This window comes from Oncorhynchus tshawytscha, linkage group LG05 (assembly GCF_018296145.1).
Source record: "Oncorhynchus tshawytscha isolate Ot180627B linkage group LG05, Otsh_v2.0, whole genome shotgun sequence".
NCBI lineage: Eukaryota > Metazoa > Chordata > Actinopteri > Salmoniformes > Salmonidae > Oncorhynchus > Oncorhynchus tshawytscha.
Genome location: NC_056433.1, coordinates 63,816,909 through 63,829,748, shown reverse-complemented (window position 1 = coordinate 63,829,748; position 12,840 = coordinate 63,816,909). Strand labels below are relative to the sequence as shown.

The following is a 12,840-nucleotide window of genomic DNA, read 5'->3' as shown; positions in this document are numbered from 1 at the left end:
AGGGTGGAAAGTTTTAAGTTCCTCGGCGTACACATCACGGACAAACCGATATGGTCCACCCACACAGACAGCGTGGTGAAGAAGGTGCAGCAGTGCCTCTTCAACCTCAGGAGGCTGAAGACATTTGGCTTGTCACCAAAAACACTCACAAACTTTTACAGATACACAATCGAGAGCTTCTTGTCGGGATGTATCACCGCCTGGTACAGCAACTGCTCCGCCCACAACTGTAAGGCTCTCCAGAGGGTAGTGAGGTCTGCACAACGCATCACCGGGGGCAAGCTACCTGCCCTCCAGGACACCTACACCAACCGATGTCACAGGAATGCCAAAAGGATCAATACGGACAACAACCACCCGAGCCACTGCCTGTTCACCCCACTATCATCCAGAAGGCGAGGTCAGTACAGGTGCATCAAAGCGGGGACCGAGAGACAGAAGCTATTTTTCAATCTCAAGGCCATCAGACTGTTAAACAGCCATCACTAACATTGAGTGGCTGCTGCCAACATACTGACTCAACTCTAGCCACTTTAATAATGGAAATATTTATGTAATAAATGTATCACTAGCCACTTTAAACAATGCCACTAATGTTTACATACCCTACATTACTCATCTCATATGTATATACTGTACTCGGTACCATCTACTGCATCTTGCTTGTGCCGTTCGGCCATCACTCATTCATTTATTTTTATGTACATATTCTTATTCATTCTTTTACACTTGTGTGTATAAGGTGGTTGTTGTGAAATTGTTAGGTTAGATTACTTGTTAGATATTACTGCATGGTCGGAACTAGAAACACAAGCATTTCGCTACACTCGCATTAACATCTGCTAACCATGTGTATGTGACAAATAACATTTGATTTGATTTGGAGTTGTGTGGCTGTAACCAGGTTTCCATCCAACCTTTTTTTATGCGATTAAAGTACATCAGATAAAAAATGTAATGATGGAAATTTGTAAGTAAAATGTCCGGTCTGGAGCATGAAGTCACGAGCTCTGTTGGACGGCTACTGCGTAGCAACTGTTCTTATTATACCTCAGTAGTAGCAACGTAGCGGTGCCAAAAGCCCTGGTCTGACCTAGAAAGCCTATGTAAATTACGATCATCAGAACGGCCAAACACCCCCAAAGATTGACCCCCATTTTGGGATCTAAAATGGGCTTATAATGATCAAATTCGATCCCCACGGTGAATTATTTTCAAGTTCGCTACAAATCGAGATTAAATAGAGATCCATTCTGACTACTACATTTGTTGTCACGCAGGACTACATGCTGACCCAGACCAATCATGGGCTGGTAGGCTACAATGAGGTTCCCAGTTAACTCTCTCAGGCAGGATGAAAACAATTACATCAACCTTGATCCCGTGCTAGTTACGGTCACTTTCACCATGATTTTATGGTGCCATTCAAACCCATTCAGCAATATCAAAGATTTAACTAACCCAAGATAGACCACAGCCTGTCGTTTCCCATGGGAGCAAATGAATCATAGTGGGCAAAACAAGCAAGGTGGGCCAAGCCAAGCACGAGCTAGCGAGATCCTTTTGGAATGTTCTAGCATGTATTTGAATATTTCCGTTAGGAAACGCCTACTCCTGAAGTGAGCGTGTGCAATAACTAAATTCGCCCTTGCACTCCTACTAAACAATAAAACAAATTGAAACTTTGGCAAAGGGTAAAGTTTACCAAACTTAGTCCACTACAGATTATAGTTTTCAGGAAAAGAAGACTGTATTGTGATCAAATGTTTCATTGATGAGAGAATTAGCAGAATGACAGCCAAAATCCATCTCTCTCCATCTTCTCCCACTTCCGGCCACTGGGCCATTTGTTGGTGAGGGAAAATGTCAACCGGAAGCTTCAGATTTATACATCTGTTGAAACATCTAGCTTATTGTTCTATCTGTGGCAATATGGCGTTCTTCAAATTCAAATACTTCCGTCTTCATACGCCATCGAGAGTTTTCCAAAGGAATACATGGATGACGTCAGCGCTATCACCAACTACTGGCTTTAATGGCAATGCTTCATGCACAGAATTTTATCCACAACAAGTCAATTTGATGGAATCACATCTCTGGTGGGAAAATGTACATATAATATTTATGCAGATTTTTGAATATTCGTATGAAAATCTGTTGCCAATTGGATGGAAACCCAGCTTGTGAGATCCAATAGAAGTTATCCTCTCTCTGCTCTGTCTCGCAGGTTGTTCAGGTGGTGAGGGCAGTGGATAGGGACCAGGGAGGAGAGGGCGTCACCATCCACTTCAGCATCCCTCCAGAGTCCAGCTCTGCTCTAAACCTCACCATCAGGGAGAGTGGAGGTGAATTCTAGCTATGTTCAACCTCTATGTCAAGCTGTCACCCTCCTCAAACCCCTTATGTCAAATCAGAAATTCTGCAACTGGATTATCATTGACAATATGCTTATTTTTATTTTACATGCTTGATGACAGTGTGCCTGCATCTTACAGTAACGATATAGGCCTGTTGAAGTTAACTGAAATTCATATTATGACGTATAACTGGAGAATGGTATTCATGTACAAGTGACCTGATGACTGACTTGAGTTTCTGGTGTTATTGTCTTATTCAATCCCAGGTGCCACAGCCAGCCTTGTTCTCCAATCGGCACTGCAGCCCCTCCCTGACTTCTCCTTCTCCCTCCTCACCCTGTACGTGCCCATTGTGCTGCGGGATGGGGCGTCTGGCCTCACCAACACCGGGACAGTCACCGTGAACGTATGTCCCTGTCTGAGAGGGGGCATGCGGGCCGAGGAGCAGGGGAGACAGAGGGACAGGGGCTGGGAGAGACAGACGGTATGTCTGCCCCGGCCCTCAACCTCTCCATCACTGATCTTCAGTATGGTCACCCTGCTGGCCCTTCTGGCCTGTGTCACTACACTGCTAGGTAAGACTTGAGGTCTACTGTCTGATGTATAGTACACATGCCTGTTTCTACTGTTCTCAGTATACTGCCTGTGTCTGTCTGTCTGAAGATCAGTATCCCGTGAAATGGACTGCAGTGTCAGTGTGTGGTATTTACGATAATGTGCCTCTCTCTCTCTCCCCCAGTGGTGTGTGCTCTGTCTCTGTCTCTGCGGCATCAGAAGCAAGACTCCCACTCCCCATTTGAGGAGGAGGATGTGAGGGAGAACATCATTACCTACGATGACGAAGGGGGAGGGGAGGCAGACACTGCTGCCTTTGACATCACCGCGCTCCAGAGCATGCACAGAGTAGAGAGCATGCAGGACAGCAGGAACATGTGAGCTGTGACGTCTGTTTGTGGCCGTGTGTGTGTGAGCATGCGTGAGGGAGTGTGGGCGTGCACGTGTCTCTGTGTTGCTCTGCCTTATGCTCTTGTCTTCCCCCAGATGGTACACCCAGCAGAATCAGGCCAGGGACATGACGTACAGCTGGAGCCGGACCCCACACTCTACTGCGGACCCACAGCGTCCAGGCTTAGCCCCTGTATACGGACGCCTCTGCTACAACATTCACACCCTGCCTGTCCTCAGAGACTGTCACAAGGTTCCAACACCGTTCCAGTCAGGTCTGCAGCTGGCCAAACCGATGGGAACCTATGGGCTTCCTGGCAACCACATGGATAATAACTCCCTAGTCATCCAGAACCAGGGCACCTTTGATCTACTGGAGCCTGAGGCGATTCATCTCAACTCTGCTGAGCCATGGTTCCCCAGCAGAGATGGACCAGAGATCTGGGTGGCTAACAGCAGACCCACAGAAAAAGAGGGAGGCAGGGAGACCGACACTGACACCCAGCAGCAGCTGCATCCAGAGCAGGGCCCAATCAGAGTCAGATATTAGCTTTCATATATAATGGATGTAACAATGTTGCTATTATCAACCTCAGCTGTCTCAATATTATTTTTGTAAATCTCTCAGGCTATTTTTCATTTTAAAGTATTTGATAATCGTTATAAAAGTATTGTGTATTTCCTCCCCAGACACAGCCTGAGTCTGTACTGACAGATGAAGCACTGGTTCTGACCTATTCTGTCCCAAATGGCTCATCCTCTCAGAGTCACAGCAGCAGCATCTCTTCATCAGAGCAGCAGGAGAACAATCCAGACCTCATTCCCTCCCACACTACCACCACCACCGGAGCTTCTAGCTCTGCAGTAGAAGACACAGACACAGATTCCTCTTCTCTCCCCAACTCAGAGAAGAATGAAGACGCTGTTGGTGTTAGCCAGATAAATACTAATCACATCCACACTAATCTACTGGGGGACTCAACATACAGCATTGTGGGTTCACTAAACCAGGGCAGTGGAGGGATACCTGTGACCGGGACTACTTTGTATCCAGGCAGTGCAGAATTCCTGAACATGTATGCGCTGAGTAGGAGGGACCTGACCCTACAGCTACTACCCCTTTCTGGAGGCATGCTGGGATACGGCAGGGGGTGGGGATGTGAGCGGGGACTGGTGGCTGACATGGCAGGGGGTGGGGCTAACTGTAACTCCTCCCTGCCTGTGAGGATGGAGGATTTCCTGAAGCACCGTCTGGACCAGGTGACCTTAGACCTATCCCAGCCACCCTACGATTCACTGCAGACCTACGAGTTTGAGGGGGGGGACTCCCGAGCGGGGTCGCTGAGCTCACTGGAGAGCGAGGGAGAGAGAGAGGAGGAGAGGGTGAGGGAAACAGTAGACAAGTTGGACCAGAAGTTCCAAAGGCTGGTGAAGATAATCAAAGAGAGAGAACAAGAAAAGGAGTGTGACAGAAGGTCAGTGGAGGAGGAGACACTGGTAGGAGATAGAAGCCAAGGTTTGGTTGTCAATGACACAAGCAAAACAGAGAGTGTGGGTGAAGAAAAAGAGGTCTCAAGGTGGGATTTTTAGAGAACCTGCGAATCAAAGACACTGAGTAGCAGTTTGGAAAGGAGAGAGAAACACTCGAACGGATTCAATTTAAAAGCAATACGAGGGTGTTATGAACAACTTCAGAGAGAAAGTTCTGTTCTGTTCAATGACTAAACTTCCTGCTCATTGGCAATGCAGCACAGCCGAGACATGCCAGAGGATCCATTCAGCACACCTCATGAACTCACCCTTCTGTGTTTATTAAAGAGCATATAAAATCCGTCACTTTTAGACTTCTCTTGTAACTGATTTGAATAATTCACTTAGCTAAAGTTATGAAAAATTAACTTTCTAAAATATTGATTCCCAGCCCTGAAAGCCACATTGTTGGAAAATAGGCCTCATGAAAAATGTAATGGAATTGTGATATTTAATATAGATAGTTTAATAGGGGCACTCTCACTCAGAACACTGTGTTCCCAAATGCATCATTTAAGCTGAATTGAACCAATTGAAAAAGCACACTTTACATGGAGTTAATATAAATATATAGGCATGACTGAAGAATCTGTCCACATTACATCCAGTCAAATGGAAGCTGTTCTGATGATAACATCTTAGTAGACACACGGTAGTATACAGGTGCTATGTTGCTTCACAATCAGGAGGGAGCTCCTCTGGATTGAATTGTGTAGCCAACAAGCTATGTATTGTGTAACTCCCAGTAATTATAATCACAGTAGTAAATTCTATGAAACACTATGCAATTTGCACACATACCTGAGATAATATGTCCTTGAAGGAGCCTTGTAAAAAGTGTAATGTTTCCTACTATAGCGACATGATTATGTGCATTTTGTAAATATCAACCTCTGCAATGTGGTGATTATTCAGTGGAGGATTTCACACAAACCAAGAAAGCGTCCCTTTATGAGTAACACTGTCATTATTTCAAGTGATTAAATGGTCGGTGTTGAATATGTCTCGTGACATGTTATTTCCCCCAGATAGTTCAGATATAACATTTTGGGCAATATAAACCTATTCATTGATTTTAGGGCTGTAGTGATATTCTGGTCTGCTTTCATATTTGCAACCCTTCCTACTACACAAGCTGGCTCTTTCTTTAAACCTGAGATGGAAGTGGGAAAACATACACACGCAATCTTACAGTTGACTATACTATGAATAATTTAACTGAAGAATGATTCATATGACCACCAATCAATATTTCCCACCAAAAGATCAAGATGGTCTGATTTGCAAACAATATGGCTAATTTCTACTACTACTGCAAAAAACGAATCGGTTTTAGAATGAGCTATTAAAATGATAACAATGTTACTTTCGATTACTATGTGACGACTACATTTAGCATAGACCAGGAGCCTTGGTCAAACTGACATTTGTTTGTTCCACCAGGCCTCTATGTGATCACCAAGGGGAATTAAATCTCAATCAACCAACCATCTTAATGAGAATTAGATTTGTACTTGATACATTTGACAAAAAAATCCTTAGTTCTTTGGGTAGAAAAATTAGGTGTGGAGATTGTCCTGGGGCTTCTAGGAAGAATAGGCAATGAGAAAGAGGAGTAAATTAAAACTATGAATGAATAGTCTAAGGCTAAATTAGAGAAAATAACAGTGCATAAATTATAGAACATGCGAGTTGAGTATTGAACATTAATATCAAAACTAATGACAAATAGAATACATAATGATAATGGGGCGGCAGGGTAGCCTAGTGGTTAGAGCGTTGTACTAGTAACCGGAAGGTTGCAAGTTCAAACCCCCGAGCTGACAAGGTACAAATCTCTCGTTCTGCCCCTGAACAGGCAGTTAACTCACTGTTCCTAGGCCGTCATTGAAAATGTACAGTTGATATGGAATAGAGAATAAATTAAGATGGCAGTAAGACAAAATGAAGCCAGCTATATTCATTAAAAAAAAATACTTTTATATATAATTTTTTAATTATTTTCTCTGCAACAGTAATAATAAGTGTAATAGAATTGGTCAAATTAAAAAACAAGACAGGGAACGTTATTTCATGTACCTTGAATTCCAATTCAATACATTTATAACATATTGATTGCATGGCTCTGCCCACCCTTGAAGTATCGTTGATTATACACATAAAAAGTCATGAAGAAAACGTGCGTCCATCTTCTCAAACATTGCTCTCATCTTGCAGTAACACTGAATGAAGGGAAGTAATGAGGTTTGAGATCACAGCCTGGAGTTTAAAAAAATTCTGTATGAATCAGGTTTGTGGCAGTACAACAATGTCCCAAGAGGTAAAGTATACAGTGGCTTGCAAAAGTATTCACACCCCATAGCATTTTTTTCCTATTTTGTTGCCTTACAATCTGGAATTAAAATCGATTTTTGGGGGGTTTGAATCATTTGATTTACACAACATGCCTACCACTTTGAAGATGCTAAATATTTTTTATTGTGAAACAAACAAGAAATAAGACAAAACATTTTTTGCCTTGAGCGTGCATACCTATTCACCCCCGCAAACTCAATACTTTGTAGAGACACCTTTTGCAGCAATCATAGCTGCAAGTCTCTTGGGGTATGTCTCTATAAGCTTGGCACATCTAGCCACTGGGATTTGTGTCCACTCTTCAAGGCAAAACTGCTCCAGCTCCATCAAGTTGGATGGGTTCCGCTGGTGTAGAGCAATCTTCAAATCAAAATCAAATCAAATGTATTTGTCACATACACATGGTTAGCAGATGTTAATGTGAGTGTAGTGAAATGCTTGTGCTTCTAGTTCCGACAATGCAGTAATAACCAACGAGTAATCTAACCTAACAATTCCAAAACTACTACCTTATACACACAAGTGTAAAGGGATAAAGAATCTTCAAATCAAATCCAATTTTATTTGTCACATACACATGGTTAGCAGATGTTAATGCGAGTGTAGCGAAATGCTTGTGCTTCTAGTTCCGACAATGCAGTAATAACCAACAAGTAATCTAACAATTCCAAAACTACTGTCTTATACACACAAGTGTAAGGGGATAAAGAATATGTACATAAAGATATATGAATGAGTGATGGTACAGAGCGGCATAGGCAAGATGCAGTAGATGGTATCGAGTACAGTATATACATATGAGATGAGTATGTAAACAAAGTGGCATAGTTAAAGTGGCTAGTGATACATGTATTACATAAAGATGCAGTAGATGATATAGAGTACAGTATATACGTATACATATGAGATGAATAATGTAGGTTATGTAAACATTATATTAGGTAGCATTGTTTAAAGTGGCTAGTGATATATTTTACATCATTTCCCATCAATTCCCATTATTAAACTGGCTGGAGTTGAGTCAGTGTGTTGGCAGCAGCCACTCAATGTTAGTGGTGGCTGTTTAACAGTCTGATGGCCGTGAGATAGAAGCTGTTTTTTAGTCTCTCGGTCCCAGCTTTGATGCACCTGTACTGACCTCGTCTTCTGGATGATAGCGGGGTGAACAGGCAGTGGCTCGGGTGGTTGTTGTCCTTGATGATCTTTATGGCCTTCCTGTAACATCGGGTGGTGTAGGTGTCCTGGAGGGCAGGTAGTTTGCCCCCGGTGATGCGTTGTGCAGACCTCACTACCCTCTGGAGAGCTTTACGGTTGTGGGCGGAGCAGTTGCCGTACCAGGCGGTGATACAGCCCACCAGGATGCTCTCGATTGTGCATCTGTAGAAGTTTGTGAGTGCTTTTGGTGACAATCTTTAAGTCAGACCACAGATTCTCAGTTGGATTGACGTATGGGCTTTTACTAGTCCATTCCAAGACATTTAAATGTTTCCCCTTAAACCACTTGAGTGTTGCTTTAGCAGTATGCTTAGGGTATTGCCCTGCTGAAAGGTGAACCTCCGTCCCAGTCACAAATCTTTGCAAGACTGAAACAGGTTTCCCTCAAGAATTTCCCTGTATTTAGTGCCATCCACCATTCCTTCAATTCTGACCAATTTCCCAGTCCCTGCCGATGAAAAACATCCCCACAGCCTAATGCTGCCACCACGCTTCACTGTGGGGATGCTGTGGTCGGGGTGATGAGAGGTGTTGGGTTTGCGCCAGACATAGTGTTTTCCTTGCTGGCCAAAAAGCTCAATTTTAGCCTCATCTGACCAGAAAATCTTCTTCTATATGTTTGGGGAGTCTCCCACATGTCTTTTTGGTGAACACCAAATGTGTTTGCTTATTTTTTTCTTTAAGCAATGGCTTTTTTCTGGTCACACTTCCATAAAGCCCAGTACTGTGGAATGTACGGCTTAAAGTGGTCCTATAGACAGATACTCCAATCTCTGCTGTGGAGCTTTGCAGCTCCTTCAGGGTTATCTATGGTCTCTTTGTTGCCTCTCTGATTGGTCCGTGAGTTTTGGTGGGCGGCCCTCTCTTGGCAGGTTTGTTGTGCTGCCATATTCTTTACATTTTTTAATAATGGATTTAATGGTGCTCCATGGGATGTTCAAAGTTTCAGATATTTTTTTATAACCCAACCCTGATCTGCACTTCTTCACAACTTTGTCCCTGACCTGTTTGGAGAGCTCCTTGGTCTTCATGGTGCCGCTTGCTTGGTGGTGCCCCTTGCTTAGTGGTGTTGCAGACTCTGGGGCCTTTCAGAACAGGTGTATATATATACTGAGATCATTTGACAGATTATGTGACACTTAGCTTGAACACAGGTGGACTTTATTTAAGTAATTATGTGACTTCTGAAGGTAATTGGTTGAACCAGATCTTCTTTAGGGGCTTCATAGCAAAGGGGGTGAATACATATGCAAGCACCACTTTTCTGTCATTTTTAAAATTTCACTTTACCAATTTGGGCTATTTTGTGTATGTCCATTACATGAAATCCAAATAAAAATCCATTTAAATTACAGGTTGTTATGCAAAAAAATAGGAAAAACTCCAAGGGGGATGAATACTTTTGCAAGGCACTGTATGTATTGCATCAACTCTGTCCTCAAGTCCTCATTTTGCACCCTGGGAGAACTGCAGAAGCGCTTCATTGACTAATTTCATAGTCACTCCTTCAGGGACCAGAACACAGTGCACACCTGAGAGAGAAACCAGAGTTCAGGGACCAGAACACAGTGCACACCTGAGAGAGAAACCAGAGTTCAGGGACCAGAACACAGTGCACACCTGAGAGAGAAACCAGAGTTCAGGGACCAGAACACAGTGCACACCTGAGAGAGAAACCAGAGTTCAGGGACCAGAACACTACACACCTGAGAGAGAAACCAGAGTTCAGGGTAAGTTAAAGTACTTGTGTTGTTATCTCCTTTGGGGGTGAATGGTTTATGCAATATACAGTACTTGCTAATTTGCTATACTTCAAAACAGATGTCATGTCATAATGTCCGTGGTCAACTCATGATATGGAATCATTTTAAATAATCTATATTTTGACCTAACCTGTTGTGCATGCATTTTAAATTACTTCACGAAGTTAAAGTGGACTTTATGAAATTATAAATTGGTTTGAGTTGAGGTGGAAAGTTATGAAAGTTGTACCTAGTCGACTGACTGCTGTGATGTTCCTGTGTTCGTCATCAAAGAACATCATCTCACTGAATTTGAATCCACTGTCTGCCTGGAGCCTGAACAAAGACACAATGAGAGTGAGTTCCACTATAAACACTCTTTCACGGCTAGACATGAACACAAACACACACTTCCATCCTCACAGAAGAATCGTCCAGTGGTAGTGGTCGTTAATGCTGCATTCACATGCTAGAAATTTCAGATTTGCTCATTTGTTTAACGTGGCACGTGATTAACTACAACCAGTTATAGCAAGTCAGAAATGTCAGAGTGTCCTAGTTCCAACTAGCACGTGAACACGGCAATCTCAAATTCAGACACTTACTTTTTGAAGTGAGGGACCTTTGACCCCGGGTATATTTCCTTGAAGGATATGTATTGGTTGAGATTGAAGAGGGACAACAGCTGATTGGCTCCATCTACCTCATCTGTGCTGAGAAATATAAATAAAATGTTGATTTACAATGGCATGTTATTTCAAACAATCATCTAGAGGCTAAAAACAGAAATGCCCATGTCTAAACACATTTTACATAGATGTTAAAACATATTTTTAATCAGATTATAAAATAGCATGATTTTGTTTTACAATTCGTTGATCACTGTATGAACTGACCGTGATGCCACTCCAATCTGGATCCCTTGGCCATGTAGAGAAGTCAATATGTCCACTGTTTCGGGGAACAGTTGGATTTTCTCCCTCCTTGCATTCAACACCACTCCCCTGTCGGGAAAGGCAGATGAGATATTATTTGAAATTTGAAAAGACATGGCTGATGTGTGTAAGAGTTGGAAGGGAGAGGATTTAGAGAAAAATATAGCCTAAAGCCATCATTAGCTTGATACTCAACAAGATTTTAACCAATAAACTCACTCTTTGTCTTTGTGAAATTGTGGGTCCACATAGCTATTCACCCAGAAGGGCCAAAGAGTATAATCTGAGATAAGGAAACAACAAAACAGAGATGATGGAGGATGACAGAAACACATGACAGATAGCTAGACAAGCTACTTTAGCTGTAACAATATTATTGTTCTGCTTTGGTATTAGCAAGGTATGCTATTTGTTGAGTCTTCATTCTCATAACATTGCTAGCTAGCTACATAGCTAGATAAAGTTAGCTAGCTAACGTTACAGTAGTTATATTTTCAACTTACCCAGGTCAAACACAACAAACTTTGGTTTGGACATAGCTAGCTATTTCCTGAGTTAAGCAGTAACTGTTTCAATTATCTAGTAGCTAACTGACCCTGATAATCGTAAAATCTACGACAAGCTAGCTACATCCAGTGTGGCAGTTGTGGTTATGTGCTCAGAAGATCTAGATGCGGAAGTAAAAGTACAAATAGATCACATTGGTAGCTATAGCAGTGATACTTTGAGGAGATGGGGAAACTACATTGGAATCGTATCTGCCAGAGCACAGATTAACTGATGAATTTACGAACGCAAAACATCCTTTGAATATGACATGTGTCAGTAAAGGTTGACAAAAACGGAATTAAATTGTTGCTAGCAACACAGTTACAGCCACTAACGCTCTAGATAACATGAACACAGCCTAACTAGTTCTGCTATGACGAGCAACATTGTCAGAGTGAAGTGTTCTCAATGTCTGGAAGTAATTTACGTTCGCAAGCTATCAACCCCCCCAAAAAAACTAGCAGGCTATCCAACCAGTTACATTGGGCGCTTGACTGCCTTTGGTATGTTCGTAAATTCATCAGTTATTCTGCGTTCATGCACACTCAGGCGAGAGTGCTCTGAATTCGGAGTAGATAGCCAGAGCGAATTTACGAACGCACCCTTTTTGAGGTCAGAACGCTCGGATCAACACTGAGCGCTTGCTCAAAAACCCAACATTAGCATGAATTTCGTGAACAACAAGTACAACATTACAAATATTTTCCGATATGTAAGATATTTAACTTATCTGTAATATTGTGTCGTTTTTGAATCGTGACATTGCGTACTTTCGATGAAAATAGTCAGGTTTATCTACTCATACCCTGATTTTGAGAAGGACTTGCGGGACGATTTCTTTAGCAACCGCGTGATGCAGAATGACAACGTGAACGCGATTGGACGACAGCCAGTTTGGTGGGGCGTGAGTTCGCCAGTTTGTAGTCCTAAAACCCGAAAAATAGTTACCTCTGGTTCGTTCCGCCATCCCTATGGGAAAAATGAATGGGGGAAGAATGGGGATTTGGAATAAACGCAGAAAATAAGGTACGAGGTTAACACATATTTAGGAGATATTATACGGTTTCTATGAGATAATAGCAGTCAGTTTACATGACCATTATTAATTATGAAACCTTAATTCACAAAAAGTGACGTTAACTGATGAAGATAATCTCATAGAGCAAAACGTATAAAATATCCGATGCCTGTGTTTACCACATACCTTATTTT

At 42.4% G+C, this 12,840-nt stretch overlaps 2 protein-coding genes across 4 annotated transcripts in view; one reads left to right on the top strand and one right to left on the bottom strand.

Moving 5' to 3' along the window:
• LOC112251099 (cadherin-2-like) overlaps positions 1–6,083 on the top strand; it is a 29,034-nt gene extending 22,951 nt beyond the window's left edge. Inside the window, exons 10-14 of the mRNA XM_024421800.2 lie at positions 2,228–2,345; positions 2,624–2,932; positions 3,097–3,289; positions 3,399–3,840; positions 3,993–6,083. Coding sequence (XP_024277568.1) covers positions 2,228–2,345; positions 2,624–2,932; positions 3,097–3,289; positions 3,399–3,840; positions 3,993–4,892 — 1,962 coding nt within the window. The 3' untranslated portion in view covers positions 4,893–6,083. The remainder of the gene's footprint in view (positions 1–2,227; positions 2,346–2,623; positions 2,933–3,096; positions 3,290–3,398; positions 3,841–3,992) is intronic.
• A 3,596-nt stretch (positions 6,084–9,679) lies between these two features.
• On the bottom strand, positions 9,680–12,357 carry mdp1 (magnesium dependent phosphatase 1). Of its 3 annotated transcripts, none has more exons than XM_024421797.2 (6): positions 11,583–12,346; positions 11,299–11,362; positions 11,041–11,148; positions 10,750–10,857; positions 10,395–10,480; positions 9,680–9,934 (listed from the first exon to the last, which is right to left on the bottom strand). In XM_024421797.2, the coding sequence occupies exons 1-6, from the start codon at positions 11,614–11,616 to the stop codon at positions 9,849–9,851; spliced, it is 486 nt and encodes a 161-aa protein (XP_024277565.1). In that variant the 5' UTR covers positions 11,617–12,346; the 3' UTR covers positions 9,680–9,848. The 3 variants fall into 3 exon arrangements, with proteins under 3 accessions (XP_024277565.1, XP_042178162.1, XP_024277566.1); XM_042322228.1 differs by having other exon boundaries at positions 9,793–10,066; positions 11,583–12,357; XM_024421798.2 differs by lacking the exon at positions 9,680–9,934 and adding an exon at positions 9,973–10,108 and having other exon boundaries at positions 11,583–12,349.
• Between the last annotated feature and the right edge of the window lie 483 nt (positions 12,358–12,840).

What these genes read in the sequence shown, in the direction of transcription:
- mdp1 (XM_042322228.1), bottom strand. Translation starts at nt 11,616, where the DNA reads ATGTCCAAACCAAAGTTTGTTGTGTTTGACCTGG. An exon ending in GTTTGTTGTGTTTGACCTGG is followed by an intron (nt 11,363 to 11,582) that starts GTAAGTTGAAAA and finishes TCCTTATCTCAG; the next exon opens with ATTATACTCTTTGGCCCTTC. An exon ending in CAGATTGGAGTGGCATCACG is followed by an intron (nt 10,858 to 11,040) that starts GTCAGTTCATAC and finishes TATATTTCTCAG; the next exon opens with CACAGATGAGGTAGATGGAG.